At 39.4% G+C, this 21,372-nt stretch overlaps 1 protein-coding gene across 1 annotated transcript in view; it reads left to right on the top strand.

Moving 5' to 3' along the window:
• KEG (protein kinase KEG) overlaps positions 1-21,372 on the top strand; it is a 255,984-nt gene that overhangs the window by 74,904 nt on the left and 159,708 nt on the right. The window contains exons 2-6 of the mRNA XM_089385755.1: positions 4,615-4,986; positions 5,114-5,344; positions 5,882-6,007; positions 6,131-6,467; positions 6,627-6,784. Of these exons, the coding sequence (XP_089241881.1) occupies positions 4,615-4,986; positions 5,114-5,344; positions 5,882-6,007; positions 6,131-6,467; positions 6,627-6,784 (1,224 nt within the window). The remainder of the gene's footprint in view (positions 1-4,614; positions 4,987-5,113; positions 5,345-5,881; positions 6,008-6,130; positions 6,468-6,626; positions 6,785-21,372) is intronic.

The raw sequence follows: 21,372 nt of genomic DNA, 5'->3' as shown, positions 1-21,372 counted from the left end.
ACAATCAACATCGACATACTTGTGAGTGATTGAGATTGGGGACTTGTATTTATTGGCAATGGAAAATTTCATGTTATTGTTTAGCCTTTTGAAGTAGTGTGGGTTCTCTTTCGATGTTGTCAATATGTTAGATTGCTTGTGTTTGTGACTAAATTTCTTGGAGTTCTAGGACTGACAAATGCTAACGTCAATTTTTTCTTGACTAACTATACCCTTGGGTCATGTGGTTCTTTGTTGCAAGCAATAGCTTATATTCATCTTGTCATCATTGATTTGGATCGATGTCTAGGTCAACTCTTCTATTACTTTTATAAGTTGAAACTTTACTGATTTCTTCTCTTGATGTAGTTACAAATGTTTTTCTTTATTGTGTCTGATTCTTTTGTAGTGTTACACTTTGACTGCTGCCATTTGCTTATCCTACTTTGAATCAAGTGACCCAAAAATCCTGTGTTGGAAAAAAAACATGAGTATAAATTGTTGGTGAAAACATACGAGTATAAACATCCTCCATAGCTACTTGGATGACAAAATGACATATTCTGAATGCATGGGAAGTGGCAATGTAAAGAACATTTCTTTTCCTAGAATACATTGTTTACAGGGAATAGATCTAACCTTTTGGAGTTAAAAACAGTATTGGATTTCAAAGTATTTAATATTTATAGGGTAATAATAAAACTTAGTTACATAGTTTGGAAGCGTGATAAATTCCAATATAAAATCCTTGTTATTCTATAATAATTAGGTTACAGGAAATATTTATCCTTTTTTTTCCCTGAGGAAAAAAATTTGCCTCCCTCTAAGCCTGAGGGCTAGAGTGAGGTTGTTGGTACCAGGCCAGCCCACAGGTGTACTCACTTAAGAGTTCACAAGGCTCAAATCCAGTACAACAATATTCATAGGAACAATGCAATTACAACAATATTCATCAAGGCATTATAGCTCATCATGTCACTAGCGAGGATTTGAACCTGGGTGGGGAAGATAACAACTATTCCACTCAACCACCCAAGATAACCCCAATTGACAGGAAATATTTATCTTAAATCACTCATTATGCTTTAAAAAACATTTCCTTTTAAATTTTTTCGAGTTAAGGCAATATAAAACTTAGATCTCAAGAAAACAATTGCAGATGGCATAAGCTGAAGGTACACAATATAATTGTTCTGCACAGAAAAGGGAATTGTACATTAATTTGGCAAGCGAATGCCAAAAACCAATTCGTACATCAATTTGGTGATTGTCAACAGTTAAAAAACACGAAGATGCCCAAACTGTTACAAGGATTTTCATTCAAAGCTTTAAGAAAAAAGGTCGGGAGTGAAGATGCATCATTTTAGGGTATGGTAATACACAAAACTGTTCATCATTGCGGAAGAATTTTTTCCGATCAATATTTTATAGGATATCCTATGGGTATGGTTGTACTGCTTGAGGATACAAGTGGGCTTTGTGACTTTGAGTGTGTGGGGGTATACTGACCCTCATTTTTTGTAATGTGGTATTTTTTTGACTTGATCTTTCTGTTGCCCAAAACGGTTTGTAAATTTACAGCCATTACTGAATCATAGTATCTACCCAAATTCATTGGCTGAAAAGCGCATGAAAATCTTGATGGTAAATCTAGTTGGGCAAAAAAGTCAGTAGCTTAACACAAATTTTTTCATTCACAAGTTATAACTGTAGCTCTATGAAATAATTTGCATTTATGGCTTATGCAATTTTATAATGACTGCAAATTCTAAAGATCATGATGTGAGGAAATTTATTATGTGATAAATCAAAATTCTGAATAACAATTACTGACAAAATTTTGTATACGACCGCCATAGAAGTTAACTGTTTACTTAAATTTTTAGCTGTATTTGCTTTCTTCTACTGGTTAGCAAGTAAAACTGTCACAATGGTTTGTCCTTTTTAAAGATCCTTTTTGAGGTTTCTCTCCATTAATTAATAAGATTGGAGTTTTAAATTTTAATATTTATTGCATTCACCTGATATCCCATATCTGCAAGATCCAAATGTGAATATGTTATAACATGAACATCAAGTGCTTTGATAAACAAAGCTGTACAAATTTCACAAAACACCATTCTTAAAATTATTGCCTAAAATTATTGGAAAGGTAATGATTGTGTGAAAGGTGCCAACTTTTTTTTTTTTGTAAATCGAGTTTCTATTCATTCTTCCAAAAAAGAGTACATCAAAAGTAAAATGCAGGTAGTCTCACCCTGACCAGGTTTGTTGACTACCATTGACAGCAAATGATAGTGCAACAGAAAAACATCAAGTGACAGAGTCCACAACTTGAAGGGCCATAAGCACCAGTAAACAAACAAGATACATAAAACACATGTAATCATGTTAGTCGTTGGAAGTGATGGAAGCTGGGTTGTCCGGGGCTGTTCCTGGAGGTGGAGGAGGGTGGAAAGAGCATTGAACGTGCTCTTCGAAATGGGCCATCCAGGCCTCCAACTTTTCGACTTTTTCAAATAACATGTTCTGGCCTCGCCAGACGACCACCACATGTTCCCGAGTATGGCATTGAAAGTAGTGCATCTTGTTCAAGGTTGCAATTAGCTCCGTGTGCTCCTCTTGCCTCACTCGCTCCGCAGTTTCCATTCGGTCCATAATTGATTGAATGAGGTCTCGACAACGCTCCATGCAACACACTTGCTACTGCCCTCGTCCCACAAGACACACCACCCCTTGACTCCTCACTCCTCTGCGACGAGCCAACCCCTCGCGACGCTGACATCGCTAGGAGCGGCCCCCTCGACCGTTGATCGAACCTCCCTGGGCACTACCACTCCTTGCCTCTGATTGCCCTCGATGTTTGCCTCCTGTTCTGCCACCTCTGCGGCCTGTTGAGGTTGTCGAGCTCGAGCGACCCATTTTGGAGCCACCACGACTTGAACGATTAGGGATGGGAGCCAGCTCCATCTGGGAGAGGCTCACACCTCCCTCTGGACTGCCCAAATTGGGCTTCACGCGCGGCGAAGAACAAGACATGCGAGGAGCAGGGCGCATGTTGATCCACTTGAAACCACAAAATAATTGTACCGATGGAAAATTCACGCCTCCTATCGGCAAGACAACCTCCAGTCTCTCCAAGACGGACTCCAAGGATCTCAGATTCACCACAGCCACAGAGAAATCTCCGACACCCTCCTTGAGAAGGTCACCCACAAGCCAAACGACCACCGAGAGAACAATGCACCCGCCCCATAGATGCCACTGAGCCTGAATGGCCCCGACGAAAGCACCAGTGGGGGCGACTAAGACCTCATCCCTCTAATTCAATGAGAAAACCGCCATACCCCAATTGCACAACAGGAGAATCCCTAGACCTCTACTGAACCAACACTACTCCAGTAAAACCGATTTTCCCCGTCGGCAACTTTACTCCACAAATTTAACTTGCAGACCAAACCAACAATTGTCAAAGGTAGACCCTCGTGAATGCAGGAAGGAACTTCGCCAACTTAGATGCCACCTCTCCCAAACCAGGTGTCCACGGAAACAACTTTTTACCTGCTCTAAAGTCACATACCAAGTTTCTTGGCATAACCAGACTCCACAACTCTCAATGCTAATTGCACACCATAGCCAGGCATCGCCCGGGTGATAACGAGCCGCGCCACCGTCCATTAACTCACCACTGATGCCACCACCTGCAGAATACCATGCGAATGGATGTTTCACACAAGGTTCTTTAAACTCCCCCATACTCAAGGTGCTTGGAGAGGACCGGGAGGCAGGTCCTCGCACCTACAGCCATGTGCCCTGCATCATATCCCACGCGTTCCTTCAGGGAATGCGTTCACTCGGTTCAACACCCCCATCAGGGAGTGAAAGGTGCCATCTTATCAAACATGATTTTATAGGATAACATTAACATTCAAGGAGAAAACTCACATGAAAAAACATTTTAGATAAAAGACTTATCATAAATTTAAATAGAGAAATTGATGTACTCAGTGGTTCACTGTCAAGATAGGGTAATTTTTCCTGTGAGACATGGGAAATGTTTGGGGAGATGCCTGGATGCTGTCCAGCGATGTCCCCGAAGCTTTGGAAACCACTAGGTGCCACCCATTATATGTTTTGGTGATTCTCAAAAGAAGAGGTTTCACTAACGGAAGCAGCACAAAAGGAGAGAGAGACAAATGTAAACCTTATTCTTATGATGTTTATTTGCTTTTCAAAACCTCCAGTACAAGGAAACCACCCCCTCCCCCAAACTCATGATTTTACAAGATTTTCTACCAGAGTAAAGGAGGCGGCAAACAAATGGTGAGTGAACAGTGAAGGATGCAGCAAACAGTGGAGTAAATAGTTTCTAATATAACTACATTATAGATTATGCCTCTACAAAATTTGATTCTAATTTCTGGTTCATTGTTTGTAGAATTTCTGCAATTGAATTTGTTATTAAAAGTCTGAATTTTTAATGATATCTGAGATTTAATCAATATTTACAAGGGTGATACTATAGTGGTCATCTCTATACATTAGTGAATTGTCATTGGTGGTATTTTAGAGTAGTAAAATGAAGGGAACACAAATAATATGCATTGATGAATCTTATTGGAAATGCGTATGCAGATATGGTGCAGATATTTCTCGTGGTGTTGCAGAGCTTCATGCAGCAGGTGTCTCTTGTATGAATCTCAAACCATCCAACCTTCTTCTGGATGCAAGAGGGCGAGCAGTGGTTTCTGATTTTGGTCTTCCAGAAATTTTGAAGAAACCTCAATGCAGAAGATCTCGCTCAACCCCGGAGGATGATGTGACAAGGACACATTCATGTGTGGAGTGTACTATGTTGAATCCTCATTATACAGCCCCAGAAGCTTGGGAACCACTCAAGAAGTCTTCTTTGAACATTTTTTGGGATGAAGGAAATGGAATTTCTTCAGAATCTGATGCCTGGAGTTTTGGTTGCACCTTGGTTGAGATGTGCACTGGAGCAATTCCGTAAGTTATATTGTGTCTACCCTTGTGTTTGTGGTTGAGCAGTCCCCTTTTTCTTCTGTAATGTGCAAGCATGGTACCCTCTATATGGAACACACTTGCTAGATATCTAATGAGATTTGTCATGCAGGTGGAATAACCTAAGTTCAGAGGAGATCTATAGGGCTGTTGTCAAGGCTCGAAGGCAGCCACCAGAATATGCTAGTGTTGTTGGTGTTGGAATCCCAAGAGAGTTGTGGAAGATGATTGGTGAATGTTTACAGTTTAAGCCTTCAAAGAGACCCACTTTTCATGCCATGCTGTCCATATTTTTACGCCATTTGCAGGAGATTCCTCTTAGCCCTCCTGCAAGCCCAGACAAGTAAGAGTATAGTGGGAAGCTTTATGTTGCTACTTGCAACGTAAGGTTTTCTTTGATTAGTTTAATTTTTACTTATGGTATATTTGCTTGATGCAACTGATGTGAATTGTACTTAATACGTACATATGCAGTTTGCTCACAGATTTGTTATTCCCTGTGTTGCTTGCTAGTTACTATACTGCTAAGATGGCACAATTAAAAACAATTATGACTTTCACCATAGAATGTGGAAAATGAGCTGCATGATTTTCCATCAATGTTAAACAAAATAAGTAGATCAGTCAGGTGAAGAAATATTTCTGCCATAAATATGATTACTGATTAATGATGGACCAAGTTTTACTGGGATATTGTACTATTTTTTCATGCCCGGCTTGAGTACGGAGTAACCATTTTTTGGAAGAGGCATACTTCTTTTTGTCAAAAAACTTAATTGCAACAGGGTTATCATTATTTGCCATTGAGCTGAGATTAAGACTGGAATCTATAATTTTTTTGTCGGTAGAAACTCATAGATTTCATGGTTGCTCATGGCAGTGATCCATCAAAAGATTCTGAGACTACTGGGACAGAGCCATCTCCCTCATCTGTCTTGGAATTTGTACAGGATACTCAAAATGTTCTTCATCGTATGGTCTCAGAAGGGGATGTGGAAGGTGTTAGGTGATTTTCGTTACTCTCCAAAATTTTTGTTGTTTGCATGAATTTTTGTTCAAATAGATTTCTCAGTTATATGGCTGTAGGTTTATCTTTGACAAGCAATGAATTTTCATTAATGCTATGCAGAGATTTACTTGTGAGAGCTTCATCTGGAAAGACTGGAAACTCAGTTGGTGCTCTCCTAGATGGTCGCAATGCTGAAGGACAAACTGCCTTACATTTGGCATGCATGAGGGGTTATGCTGAGCTTGTCGAAACTATTTTGGAGTATCCTGAAGCAGATGTGGAGGTTCTGGACAAGGATGGAGACCCCCCAATTGTATTTGCACTGGCTGCTGGAACACCTGACTGTTTAAAAACCCTGATAAAGAGAGGAGCAGATGTGAATGCAAAGCTAAAAGAGGGCTTGGGCCCTTCTGTTGCTCATGTTTGTGCATTTCATGGCCAACCTGACTGCATGCGGGTAAGGCTTTCAAGTTTTGTTCAATAATATAGTTATAGAAGGATATAAGAATTTTTAAGCTGATTGTTTTTGAACATTATGTTTTGCTGGGCTGAATGACGTCAATTCATATGACCAGTAATTTCTTTGCGAAGCTGTTAACTAACTTTTAGACAACAGGAGCTCTTGTTGGCAGGGGCTGATCCTAATGCCATAGATGATGAGGGTGAGACTGTTCTACACAGAGCTGTTGGAAAGAAGCACACAGATTGTGCAGTTGTGATATTGGAAAATGGAGGATGCAAATCAATGGGCATTTTGAATTCGAAGGAAATGACGTATGTATTTTTATCTTCGTTTCCTAAATAAGACTCTCCACATTCCCTAAGTAATAAAGAGTGTGTGCCAGAGACATATAATCAGTATGTAGAGCCATTACATATTGCATAAGCTATGGTGGCATTTACAAAACCCTATTGTACAGAGAACATGTTTGCTTTATTTATGCATTTCACTGTACAAGTTCTGGTTAACAAACGATTTTTTGGAGAAGTAAGATTTCATTTTTGTTTTGTTTTGTCTTTTAGTTTCCTTGAAATATTGCTATTTCTCTTAGATCAGGTGAATTTACATACAAAAATTGTTTGACACATCTGATATATGTTATGGTCAAGAGCGCCAGGCTAATCTGCATTTGAATATGGCATAGGCACCTTCTGCAGACTAACAGATTATAAAGATACCTTTGTCAGGTTTGAAACCCGCTGCCAGGTTTTCAGTTCTGCAATGGACTCCACTGACCTTTGATGATGACCACAGGTCAGCTGCAGGGTTGACAACTTCTCAGTGAAATCCCCCACTTCATGCTGAGTATATGTGCATAGAATGGAGAAGCTATCCTGCAACTTTACCTTCATGCCTATCATAGATCCTATTGGTAACTGACGTTATTTGACGATCTTATGCTTGCAGCACAACCTGCCAGACCTTTGTGGAACCCACAAACATGCATAGATGTGCATTTAGGACAACTGCAGAGCTTACCTGTCCTGCATGTGATTGCATAGTATAGGATTCTGATATTTACTATTTCTTCATTTATAACTGTTGCCAATAAAATTCTCACATATCTTATTATATTCTGGCTGCAAGTTCTTCCAGCTTGTCAGTCCCTTTTCTTGTCTTCATGAACTAGCACCTCCCTACTGATTCCTGCCCTCTATCAAAGACTTCCATCTTGTGCTTTTGTTGTTAGGGACTGTGGGATCCTTTGGCTTGCTGATCATCAGTCATAAATTCCCTCAATTTCTTGGCCTGCTACTGAGCTTCATCCAGTACTGCCTAAAGCCTTATGATGTTCTGCTAATATCTTTTGAGGTGTGCTTTACGGAGTCTTTTCAGAATCACATCTAACTCTAATGAGAAATCCACTAGAATTAAGTCATAGACATGGAGGAAGGGCAGTGTGGTCCTCCCATTACTGTCTTACACTTTGATTCCCATTAATAATCAATGTTGTCATTTGTAGCAACTAGCAGACTACAGGGAAATGGGAAACATCGTTGTCTCTTAAATGTTGGATTGCTAAACAATGATGGAAAGTGATACTGAATCTTTTTGGTGGTGGGTTTTGCTAGTAAAAGACTCCTCAGAAATGTGCCTGATTATTTCTTCCCTTCAACAACCTTTGCAGTTTTTCCTAGTTTCAATTTGCATACAACTTTCACTCTTCTTGGCAATGTTAGGTGAATGGTGATCTAAGTGAAGCTTGGTGCATTGGGTTCCACCTTTTCCTTTGTTCGCCCTAAAAGTCATTAATATGAGTAATATAGTTATGTTACGAGTGATGATGTTTTATGAGAGTCATGTAATCATTACAAGGCATTAGGTAATTAGCACAGATGTGCTTGTCACTTGCAATGTTATTGGGACCAGTTGGACCAGACAGGAATTGAGCAGTTTGGACTGCTTCATTACTTGAGGACCCTGCATATGGATCAGACGAGCAGCCTGTTCCAATTCACAAGACGAGCAGGACAGTTACAATTGGAATTGGTCCCACACCCACAGATCCACTTATGCACCAATTCAACATAATAAAAACGAAAAATACATGCCACCTGTGAAGGTTTTGTTTGCTGCTGGGAGCTATAATTGGTAATTTTAAATTCTTAAAGTAAAGGTTGCATATTTCTTTATTTTTCCCTTTCTATCCCTTTTACTTTAAATTTTAACATTACCATTAATAAGTCTAGGGTGTTTGAGAGCCGTTCCAACATCATCAGATTTCATATGAAGAAATTCAAATATCGTATTCCAATTAGAATTTAGCAGACTTGACAGTTTTTAGGATTTCATCATTTTGGCATTGTATCCTATCATGTCTGAGGGTATTGGATTAGTGTTTAATCAAGAGCAACAACCCCTTTATGTAACCTGATGTTGATAGCCCTGACTGTGTAACTTATCTCTCATGATGTTTTGGTAAAAATGTACCCTTTACTTAGGGGTGGCAGTGGTGGGAGGGGCTATTCTCTGCCATAATGAAACAATAGAAATAACTTTTCCTTAGGTTTGGGACATCAAGCAAATAATCATGTTGTTACAAATAAAATATATATAAGTAATATAAATATAAATAATTGTAATAATGATTAGGTAATCAATAATTAGTTAAACAAAGAGGCATGTCTAAGGAGACATGACCGCTCGTGAAAGTGTGCTTACCCGGCTATATATACAGGACCCTCATTCTCAATTGTAACATATTCTTATTCATACTTTTAATATATATACAGTGTTCCACGGGGACGCGTCCCCCAGGGTCGGGTGCGCGCACCCCTTGCACCCCACACACTCGGGACGGGAGGACGTCTGGGGAAATGTTTCCCCACGTCCTCCTTTTGGGGAGACGCGGAGAGACGTGGGGGGGGGGGGGGCGTTTCCCTAGTGTGGGGGATGTGACTCTCCAAAAGGGGGGGGGGGGCGTTTCGCTAGTGTGGGGGATGCGACTCTCCAAAAGGGGGACGCTTGGGCGTCCCCCCTCAAAATGGGCTATGCGTCCCCCCCTTAAATTTGCTTGTTAACAATGATTTATGACAGGGAAAACCTAGTATTTGACCATTTTTCCCTACTAATGAAAGATAAAGGAGAATGTCACTTTTACTTAAATTTTTAACATTACCATGAAATGACTCAGGATGTTTGAGAGTGGTTCTGACCTCATTGAATTTCATATGGAGAAAGTAGAATTTTAGATCTCACTCAAAATCCAGCAGTGTTAACAATTTTTTAGGAATTTAGGATTCGATGGAGTGCAATGTTTCCATTGCATTTTGTCATGTACAAGGGTATGGAATTAGTATTTAATCAAGAGCACCAAGCCCTCTATGTACTTTAGAGTGACTTTTAGACTCATCACTCCATTGTTTTTGAGTTTTAGTTATATCACTATTCCAGCTTTTAGATTTCAATATCTATTATAGTCTATTTTGCTTAGTACTAATTAGATTCTAGAATGATAAATGATGAATTTTAATTTTAAATCAATTTAGAATCTAGAATGATGAATGATGAATTTAATTTTTAAATCAATGTAGATTCGAGAATGATGAATAATGAATATGGATCAAAGTATTTCATTATTGAATCTCGTGGTTTATGGATGAATCATGTATGTATTAGTAAGGATGATGAGTATGGATCAATGTATTTCATTATTTAATTCAATAATGTATGTATCATTCTATTTATGCTTTCATTATTGAATATGAATTTGAAATATATATATATTTATATATATTAAAAAGGAAAAAAATTATATACCCCGACGTCCCCCCTAAATTTCCCTAAAATTTGAGGGTACTCCCACACGTCACCCTTGTGCGTTTCCCGTACCCGCGTCTCCACGTCCCAGAGTCTTGGTGGAACATTGTTAATATATATTCTGGTATCTCAATGGATATTTACATATTCCAAGTCTTTGGGAGTAATTAACAGGGAGAACAAACTTTGTTTGCTTCATTTGGTATCAAAGCAATTCGGTCCTTTGGCTGCTCCACCATTGCACAGAGTCACGCTCTCCGATCTAGGCCTTTGGCCATTGAGGTTTCGTCAACATTGTTGCCGTCGATATTGAAGCATTTCGCTACACTTTTGGGAGTTTCTTCGTCGCTAATTCATCAGAGGCCTTTCGTCATTAAACAAAAAAAAAAGGACAGTCAAAGGAAAAAAAGTACATATAAAGATTAAAAAAAAAATTTAAAGAAAAAAATCATATAAAAATATACTATTAAAAAAAGAAGAAGATATATATAGTTTGCTGTAAAATTTGAAGGAGAACATTCATATATATAAAAAGGTTCTACATTATTGATAAAAAGTGGATGATAAAGTTAAAATGAATTTTTCCAAATATCTTTAAAACTATACGTAAGAGAAGGAAGAGTAGATAATATTATCTTGAATCTTCATTAAGTGGTTTACAAGCTCGTGGTATTAGCAACCCATGGTAATTTCCCGTGGTATTTTCAAGGTAAAAGAAGAACAAAAAGAATACAAAATCTCTTTATGTGAATGATAAGTTTTACTTTTATGTGGATAAAATTAACCGAGTCAAGGGAACATAAGTGGACATATATTTTATATTATACCCCGATCCGCCGCGGAATAGAGGCGGATTTGATGCTGGATCTGTGGTTTGGAAATTTGAAATCGCGGATTGGGCCGACACTGTTTCGAAATTTCAGGAGCCGTGATTTCTGGCTCGATACGTGGTTCCGAATTTCCGAATTGCGGATCCTTATGGGATGCGGATCCCAGTAGATCCGGGGGGGTTGTGCAAAACTGGTCCAGGTGCATCATCCGTTGAATAATAAAGCAAAATGTAAGAACACTGTGGGTGCTGAAGGTGCCCATGGCTGTGAATGATGCTCTATAACTGTTTGGAGTTGCATGGCTCTCAACGCATCACCTATGGGTGTCAATATGTCCCTGTGGAGGACCTGGGCCCCAATTAAGTTTCCTAGACCTATAGATGGAACCCCCTGCCAATTACACATAATATTTAGTGCCGCAACTTTCACCATTAAGCACGTTAATCATTATTGCATAAGTGAACCAAACTTGAATGGAATGGGCAAATTAACACTTTATATAAGGCTTCTCTTCCAAAATTGGGGCCTTAGTCACGTAATCATGTTACCTCCCTAGGTAGGAGCAGTGTTGCAAAAATCGCGATAATATTGGAAATTCGCAATTTTTTGAGTTTGGCGATAATATCGCCTGATTTTTATGTTAATTATTATTATTATTATTATTTTTTTAATTATTTCTTCGCAAAAAATCGCGATAACTTGAAATAATCGTGATTTTTTTGTAATTATCGCGATTCGAACTGAACTTATCATGGGGCCGGCGAACAATGGGTTTTATAAGCCAAAAAATGATTTTTTTTATTCATTTGGACAGACAACGACAACGGTGTGGATTGGGAATGACCTAGGAGAAAAACCTTGGTGGATTGGGAGTTGAGGAGGAGAAAAACCCTGGTGGATTGAGAGCTCTGGAGGAGAAAAACCCTGGTGGATTGAGAACTCTGGAGGAGAGGATCAAATTTCTCCAGCAAACGGTGGTTTCAGGCATGGGCACCAAATTTATGTGTTTTGTTTTGTTTGTTTTTGCTTGGGTTTCTATAACCCATTGTTTATGAAAGATTTTTGAGTTGATTTGATGGCGTTTTTTTTTCATTTTTGTTGCATAGAGTGGAGAGAGTTCATTTTGGATTGAGTTGAGGTTTTTTTGTTTGTTAAATCGTAAAAAATTCAATGTGTTGTGTCATGTTACTCATGTATGTATTTTTTTTTTAATTTTTGTAACTTGCAATCCTTATTGTGCCATAGGTTCACCGTTCAACTTCAAAGTTCAAACTTCATCTTACATTAAAACTCAAGAGTCAAGAGTTCAACTAAGTTACAAACATGCCAGAGAAATTGGACCTTATGTGGGAATTTGGTGAACCTGATGAAGGGTTTGATAGAATAAACTTGAGTTGCAAGTTGTGCAGGCATCATATGTCAAGGGGGTTTATAGATTGAAGTATTACCTTGCACAAATCCCTGGATTTGATGTAGGGCCTTGCACAAATACAAATCCAGAAATCATTCGAAGAGCCATGAGATCATTGGAAGAATTAGAGCACGAGAGAGAGGCCAAAGCAGAATTGAAAAAGCAACTAGCAAAGAGGGTGTTAGGCTCAGGTGAACATGGAAGTGGCATTGGTTCTACTTCTGCATCAATATCTACAACCAACCAGGTAGCTGCCTCACCATTTTTTGTTCCTAGAACCACGCATGGTTCACAACCATTTATCACTTCAATGCTTAAAAAAACTGAGAAAGAACAAGCTGACAAGTTGTTGGCCAAATTTCTCCTTTAGAGTGATATTCCTTTCAGTGTTGCAAGCTAAGTCACATGACACTATGACACGAGACACGAAGGACACGTAAATACGAGTATTTGACACGAAACGCAGCGACCCCGGAAACAGGACATGTGGGACACGTTATATATATATTAAAAAATACTGAAATATAGTGCTTGATCCATATAGATATGAATCATGATGATATCTATTTAGTATTTAGTATACACTATTTACTATTTAGTAATTTACTAGTTAGTTTATTAATTTACTACATCAATGATGTTCACAGTTCAATGTTCATTATTTATGTTATAATTTTTGTTATTAACTTCAAACAAGTTTGATCATGTTCAAACTTCACATAAGGTAGTTTATGAGCTATAAATTTATATGTGTTCAAACTTCATTGTTGACCAGAGCGTTAATCGAGCTTTCCCTCCCTTTAGACCTCGAAGGTGTAGTGAGCAATGAGCACATGACGAGGCGCTGGGATTTTTATTTCAACACACGATCTATACGTGGTCACTCGTGTATAATTAAGTTCAGTTCTGTAGGATATAACACAACTTACAATAATTTAAGTGCTCCAAACTCTCAACAAAGCATGCGAACGCTCGTCTCCTACATCTCCAGGTCCAAGTCGATGTGAAGTCGTGAGCATTGTGCTCGACTCTGATGGAATTCTTCACACTGCACAACAAATTGGATTCCAGCGACGAGCAAACTCAACTTCGTTGGTGAACAATGACAAAAAAGCCCAAAAATAAACCATGTTGCAGGTTTTAAATGTCACTTTTCATGGGACACGTGTCCTAAGAACCAAAAACGTTAGGGCACGTTTTCGACACGTCCAAAACATGTGTCTCGATTGGAAGACACGAAGAAAAAAGTTTTTGACACGTTTTAGGGCAGTTTTCGTGTCCGACATGTGAAATACGGGACACAAGACCCTGAGGAACGTGTCCCGTGACTTAGGTTGCAAGGAATAATCCATTTTTCCAGCTTGTTGTTGATGCTATTGCAACTGTTGGCCCAGGGTACAAAATCCCTTCTTATGCTGACTTTAGAGGCCAGATTCTTCAAAATGAAAAGGTTGATTGCACCAAAAGATTGGAGGAGTTTAGGGCATCATGGGCGCAAACAGGATGCACTGTGATGTCAGATGGTTGGACCGACCAAAAGGGGAGAACCCCTATAAACTTCTTGGTTAGTTGTTCCAAGGGGACAATGTTTATGAAATCTGTTGATGCATCTTCACATATCAAAGATGCAAAAACTTTATGTGATTCGCTAGATGTGTTTATTTTGGAGGTGGGTGCAGAAAATGCTGTCTAAGTCATAACGGACAATGTTGCAAATTATGTTGCTACTGGCAGGATGCTTATGGAGAGGCATTCTACTTTATTTTGGACACCTTGTGCTGCACATTGTATTGATTTGATGTTGGAGGACAGGGAAAATTTCCTTTGTCAAAGATATTGTTGACTCATCAAAAAGCATTACAAAATTTATATATAATCATACATCTGTGCTTAGCTTGATGAGAAAATTCACCAACAATAAGGAGTTGGTGCGCTCCGCCATTACACGGTTTGCCACCAGTTTCATATCTTTTCAATTCCTCTTGAATTCTATGTGGGATGTGAAGAGAATGTTTCTTTCAGGGGAGTGGCGTGCTTTGACAATGAGCCGCAAACCAGAGGGAGAGACCATATGCAGATTAGTTTCATGCCAGGAAGGCTTTTGGGCGGGAGTGCAGGAGGTGTGCACCGTTACTGGACCTTTGGTAAATGTTCTTCGATTAGTTGATGGTGAGAAGCCCGCAATGGGCTATTTGTATGAGGCCATGGACCGTGCCAAAGAATCCATTTGGGCCTACTATGATGATAAGGGAGATGAGGGGTTTCAGAAACAACTCCTCCTATGGGAAGTGATTGATGAACGATGGAACAACACACTCCATTGTCCCATTCATGTTGCAGGGATCTACCCGAACCCCACATTTTCTTACCCATGTGGGTTCGTATTTGATGCTGAGATCATGGATGGATTCTTAACCTGTGTTTAGAGGATGGTGCGATCTCCAGCAGAACGTACATAAATCTCCAAAGAAATGGAGACATACAGGATGGCAAGTGGCACATTTGGCTTTGAGATGGCTGTGACTATTACGACGACTAAAATGCCAGATATTTTTTAGTTGGTTTCAAATTTCATTGGCTTTTCAAGTTCATAACTTCATACTTTGCTTCAACATTCAAATTTCATTTTTTTTATTATGTTTATTTAAAATTTTATTTGTAATTTTGCTGTAGATGCATGGTGGATAACGTATGGTGCCAGGGTACCCCATCTGCAAAAGCTTGCCATTAGAATCCTCAGCCAAACATGTAGGTCCTCAGGATGCGAGCGCAACTGGAGCGTATTTGAAAAAATACACAACAAGAAGCGCAACAGGTTAAACATAAAACTTAAAATATTGCAAATTTCCAAATAATTTTTTGAATTCATTAAACAATATTTTTTTATAATTATTATTTCAGGATCTTTGTACAGGTTGGAGTCCTAGCGACTTAATGACATGTTCTACGTCTACTACAATGTTCGATTGTGGGTGAGGCAACTTGAGAGGATACCTGATATGGAGGCCATCTCATTGGATGGGATTGACACCACTACTGCATGGAGGGTTGAGGCCGAGAGGCCTCTCATGGAGTCTGCCAATGATTGGTTAGAGCAGGGGGAGGAGGAGGAGGAGGAGGCGACACCACCTACCCGGGCTACCCCTGCCACCAATAGAGGACATGGTCTACCTCCTATAGCTCCTACTCCTAGTTCTTCAGCTTCTAGAGCACAACAGAGTCCACTGCCAACTCCATCGACATCTACATCTAGAGGGAAAGGGAAAGCTATTGAATTTTCTCGCAAGAGGGGCAGAGAAAATCAGTGGTATTAGACTTTAATTATTTGGTTCATTTCATTGTATATGACATTATGACTCATGATATGAGATACATTATTATATTTTTTGTTGATATTTTGACACTGAGTTGGGACTCAGGAGTCAGGACTTACTATTCAGTACATGATTCACTTTTGGATTGCAGGTTTCTGTGGAGTGGTTTTTGCGAGATTGAATTCGGATCATCCACAGTGTTCATCTTTTTCGGTCGACGTTTCGAGTCTAGAGCAAGACTCATCATCAGGACATGATATACAGAGAAGAGGAGAAAGAATTTGCAATAAATATGGTACTATTCAGTACATGATTCACTGTTATGTGTGATGTAGCACTAGAAATGATATTACACATCTTATATATTAGTTTTTTTATCATATTTATGTGTCAGTGTGGTTGTTTTATGTTGTAGATGCTTTAGATATTAAAAAAATTGAAAAAAAATGAATATTTTTGTATTTTACGATTATTTCCCGATTTTTTTTTTCGATTTTTTCCCGATTTTTTTCCTTGCCAATATTATCCTGATAACGATTACTGCAACATTGGGTAGGAGTGGTTAATAGGTGACCCTATCAGGTGTTCTCAAACCCCAAGGGGAAGTGACATGTCCTTGGTCCACCCTTCAGTTGATAGGTGCCATGTGAATAATGATGGAATAAAGGGGAAAAGACTTCGTGGCCAAGTGCCATGGTCAAAGGGACCAACTATGATGGAATAGCTCATCCTAGGTGTATAGATGTGAAGAGGGAGTAATCGTGGATGCATGAGTTACCTCGACCTTTATTTTTCCACCTCTCTAATTGCCTTTTACCTTTTCTTGATTTTTCCTTGGATAACTGCTCGTAGCTCGAGGAATGAGAACTTGCTTCATATGATGTATATTAGTTATTACCCCCTTAAGGATGGGGCAGTTCATCGCCTATCAGGGGTTGGGACATGCAAGGGTTCCGTGTCTTCTATGAGATAGGGAAGCATTGGCCTAGGAACCGGGTGATGGCCAAATGAGTGAGGTAGGGCTCATGCTTGGCTTTTTCCCACATGGTAATTTGCAAGTCCTGACCATCTTTTGCGTTTTGAGTTTTCTTTTGTTTTTCTTGTGACCATCATATGCTCTTTTGTTTCTTTTAGCTGCATCAACCTCCTAGCGGGCATTTCTAGGTCCTACCCAGTTACGAGGGTGTGTGGGTGCCAAATCCCAGAGAACTAATGGTCATTTGAACCCAAAGAAGGGAGGTGGAATAGGGGCTCATAATGTCAAATGGAAAGTGGAAAGTATAGAATAGGGAGAGATGGGGCTATGCTATTTCAATCATGACTTCAAGTAGTGTCCCTTCCTAAAGCCATGGGTGAGTAGGGGAGGTCCCACTGGACTAGGATTGAAAATTAACCCCCGATTTAAGGTGAGGGAACAAGATCACGATCAAGTTAGCCCATAATCCATGCCAAATGCCCAAATACAAACATGGATAAGCACCCAATTGCAAAATGAAGAAAGTTCCTTTTGATCAAATGCCCACCTTCCAACATGTGCTCTTGGCAAATGGGTGAGGAGACATATGACTGAAGCAAGTGGTGGAGATATGAATGGCATGACACATCGGCTACAAGGTGGCTGCTAGGGGTTGTTGGCTGGAAGAGATGAATAGGAGAAAAATTTCCCTTAGGGGTCACCCACTTTTGGTGGATAATAGGCCCAACTAATGCTATGTAATTAATGGTAATGTTAAATTCTTAAAGAAGTATTTTCCATTTACTTAAATTTTTAACATTACCATTAATTGTTCATTAATTGTTTCAGGAATCAGGATGTTTGAGAGTGGTTCCAACTTCATTGGATTTCACATGGAGAAAGTAGAATTTTGGATCCCACTCAAAATCTAACAAATTTAACAATTTTTAGGATTTCAGGGTTGGGGGATTGCAACGTTTCCATTGGATTCTGTCGCGTGCAAGGGTATGGAACTAGCATTTATTTAAGAGCACCAAGCCCTAAATGTACCTTGATGTTAGTGTAATTCATTATTGAAATCGTCTGCCATGACCCTAGTAGAAATGTACCCATCACCCAAACAAAATCTCGATTTGTTCTGTTAAGCTTTTTCTATCTTATTTTAAGGGTGATATTGATGATGAGGATCCCAATATAGGCAATGTTTTTGATGATATATAGGTATTTTTTGTAGCGTGGTTTTTTTTGGATGTGTGAGAGCCCATCTAGAGTCTCGTTATTGATGAATTTTCGGTTTAGAGATACATTGCACTCTATGCTACTTTTGTTATGTGTAACCTTACTTGTAAGTTGCTCTATATATGAGAAACTTTGCATATTTATGTATAATGGTTTGGAATCATATCAATATGGATGTAATGGTTTGGATTCATATGGCACATGAATATAAATGTGTATTTTTTCTTCAAAATTTTGAAATTTATGTAGTTTTTGGTTGATTGGCATTTTTCCAGTTCCACTTTGGTTCTTGGTTTTGGGGTTGATCGATTCGATGACCGGGTTGGTTCTGATAACATTGGTTTTTATTATAAAGTAAATTATTTTCAACAATTTTACTTCTTTTACCTATATGTACACTAAATAAAAAAGAGTAGAGCCCAAACAAAAAATGAAATAACAAAGGCTCAAGATAACCTAGCTGAAGAATGAGAGAACTAAAATATGAAATAATGCTCATGTGGAGAATTGATCGTTGTGATTGTGGATAGAGCACACAATTCTTGTGGCTTTTGTCCACTGCTCTCTCCCAACTGATTTACACCCACAGATGGTGGAAGCTACATACTACTATCCGACAACTACAATAATGGGATGGAGTAATCAGACCCAAAGATGATTAATAGTGGATATAATTGAAGTATCTTATATCATTGTATGTGGGCTGTAGCATCAACCATCGAGTCTGTGAGAAAGGGGAATTAAAAAAGGGTTGCCGTGATGTTCATGAAAGGTGTTATCACTCAAACTTGTCCTCTTGGATGTAGGAGAGGAGTTTCTAAGGTAACCTTTGCAGTCCAACTTATAGATTGAAGGCTAGCCCCTTCAATACAGAGAGGGCTCTCTCTGATAGCTTAATCACTAAGTTTAGTAACTGACTGTACTTCTACACAATGGCTAGATCTTCAGTTGTGTTGTGTTGATGTAGGGTTTGGTTGGTTTTAAGTTTAGATAACAATGGTATATTCTATGCTTAGGACAATTTACTTCAATGTTCCTTTAGCAGCTCAATGACAATTTCCAATTATTTCCAGTAGAAATCACATTACCTTAATCACATTGACAGCAAATGCAGATGGACAATAAAAACAAATGCAGAAGACAAGCCAAGACAAGAGGACACCAGATTTGGCAGATGCCAGGGAAAAGAACACCAATGTGGGGAAAACCCTTTGATCGAATCTTCTTATTATTATTCAATAGTTCAATAGAGAGAGAGAGTACAAAAATCAAATTCACTTGCCCAATACATAGTCAAATACACCCTGTCAAATTCTGCAGTCAACTGTAGTCAAATTAGCCCTAACCAGAAAGTCAACACTGGTCAAAGCAACAATAAAATGTCCTCAAAACAACTTGATCTTCTCCAGTCAAACTCGGCCAGATCAGAAGCTCAAAATCAACCCAAAACAGTCCAGTCAAACTCTGTCAAAGGAGAGAGAAAACTTTTGTAATTTTCTGCGATCACCTACAATTTGGTTTGCGGTCAAAGTGCTTAGAAAACCTCGGTTTCTGTGACAAAAGCCGTGGCCCGTTGAGACATAAATTTCCCCCAAAGATCGAATATAAATGATGCATGGAAGGTCATGGTCAACGCTGGGCAATAGCCTGAAATTTCTACAACTTCGGTTCTGTGATTTGGCCTAGAAATTCTTGGTTTTCGTGCCCAGCTGTATGGCTTGCAAAAATCTAACTTTTCCACCCAAAATCAAAGTCAAACTTGGTAAAAAATACATTGGTCAATGCTAGTCAAACTGTCCTTGAACTCTGAAATTTTTGGCTTGCAATCTGTCCTAGAAAACTCGTCATCCAGCCACACGTTTGAGAGAGAGAGAAGCTGCCCAATAATTGTATGACCCATTCAAAAGAAGAGAGAGAAGAATGTGTGAGTGAATGATGTCCAAATGAGGAGAGAGGTCACTCCTATTTATACAATTCGTTGAGAGTGAAAGGACACATCCATTGGGCTTTTGAGCCTACATTAAGCTGAGGCCGACCTTAAGAATTTGTGGATGAGAGAGAATAAATTCAAAATTCCACTTCTGCTTCTCTGAATGAGATGATCTTTATATCAACTTTGGACCTCTCGAAAAGAGGAATCCAGTGCAATAATCATCTCCGTCATATGAGCTGTCCCAAGGTGGAATTTGGCCCTAGTTGCTAATTTTAACACTCCCTCTCAACTAGGGAGAATTTCACTTGCTAATACATTTGTCATCATCATGCCATCTTGTCACCATATGCCATCTCTGTCATCACTGCTTTGCTTTGTTCTGCTGAATAATGAAGTAATAATGAAGAAGAAGTGATCAAGAGTGAGTCGCAAGACCTTACCACTCTTCATTGACAAAGGTCAGTCCATGATCCTAGATCAAGTTGTTGAACACCATGCATCCTAATCATAGGGAGTACGACAGTACACGATGCGTCCATCGGTAGTGCTATGGTCCCTAACCACTTTTCCCAACTCATTGGGCAGATGAGAGGTACTTCCCATGAGTCCCAAACTCCATGGGTAGGATGTATGCTGGGGCATTGATAGGAAAAGGTGAACCTCTTATCTTGCGTATATGCCATGGGAGAAGGTGAACTACTCATCCCATGCATATGTCAATCATAGGGGAAGGTGAACCACTCACCCTACATACATGTGTTCGCAATTGTAGGGGAAGGTGAACCACTCACCCTACATACATGTGTTCGCAATTGTAGGGGAAGGTGAACCTCTCACCCTACACACATGTCAACCATCATGGGGTATCACAGGAGAAGGTAAACAACTCACCTTGTACATAGCGCACCACTAGGGGAAGGTGAACCACTCACCTTATGGTCGCTCATAGCTCCAAGAAGTACCCCAAGCCCCCAGGAGCTCCCAGATCTCAGTGTCCAACTCATACGGGATCCTCATAGGAGGGTCTTTCCACGAATTCAAGTCTCTCTCGAAAGGTTAAGAATTTAAACTTCCCTAAGGGCTTCGAGAGAATGTCTGCGACCTGCTCATCCGTCTTGATGTGTTGGAGCCTTATTGCTCCCCGTTGTACCATATCCTAGATAAAGTGGTACCTGATATCAATGTGCTTGGAGCGGTCATGGAACATGGGATTCTCTGAAAGGCAAATCCCACTCTGGTTGTCGCAGAAGATCATGTTCGTATCCAGCACGTGCTCAAATAGCTCGCTGAAGAGCTTCCTTAACCAAACAACTGCACAACATGCCATACTCACAACAATGTATTCGGCCTTGGCGGTGCTTAAAGCAACCGATTTCTGCTTCCTGCTCATCCAAGATATTGAAGCAGATTTCAAAGAGA

The sequence above is a fragment of the Pinus tabuliformis genome, chromosome Q (assembly GCF_031772625.1).
Source record: "Pinus tabuliformis cultivar Carrire ecotype Pingquan chromosome Q, CPIR1, whole genome shotgun sequence".
Taxonomy (NCBI): Eukaryota; Viridiplantae; Streptophyta; class Pinopsida; order Pinales; family Pinaceae; genus Pinus; species Pinus tabuliformis.
Note: the sequence above shows the minus strand (reverse complement) of the source record. Positions and strands in the feature narration are given on the sequence as shown.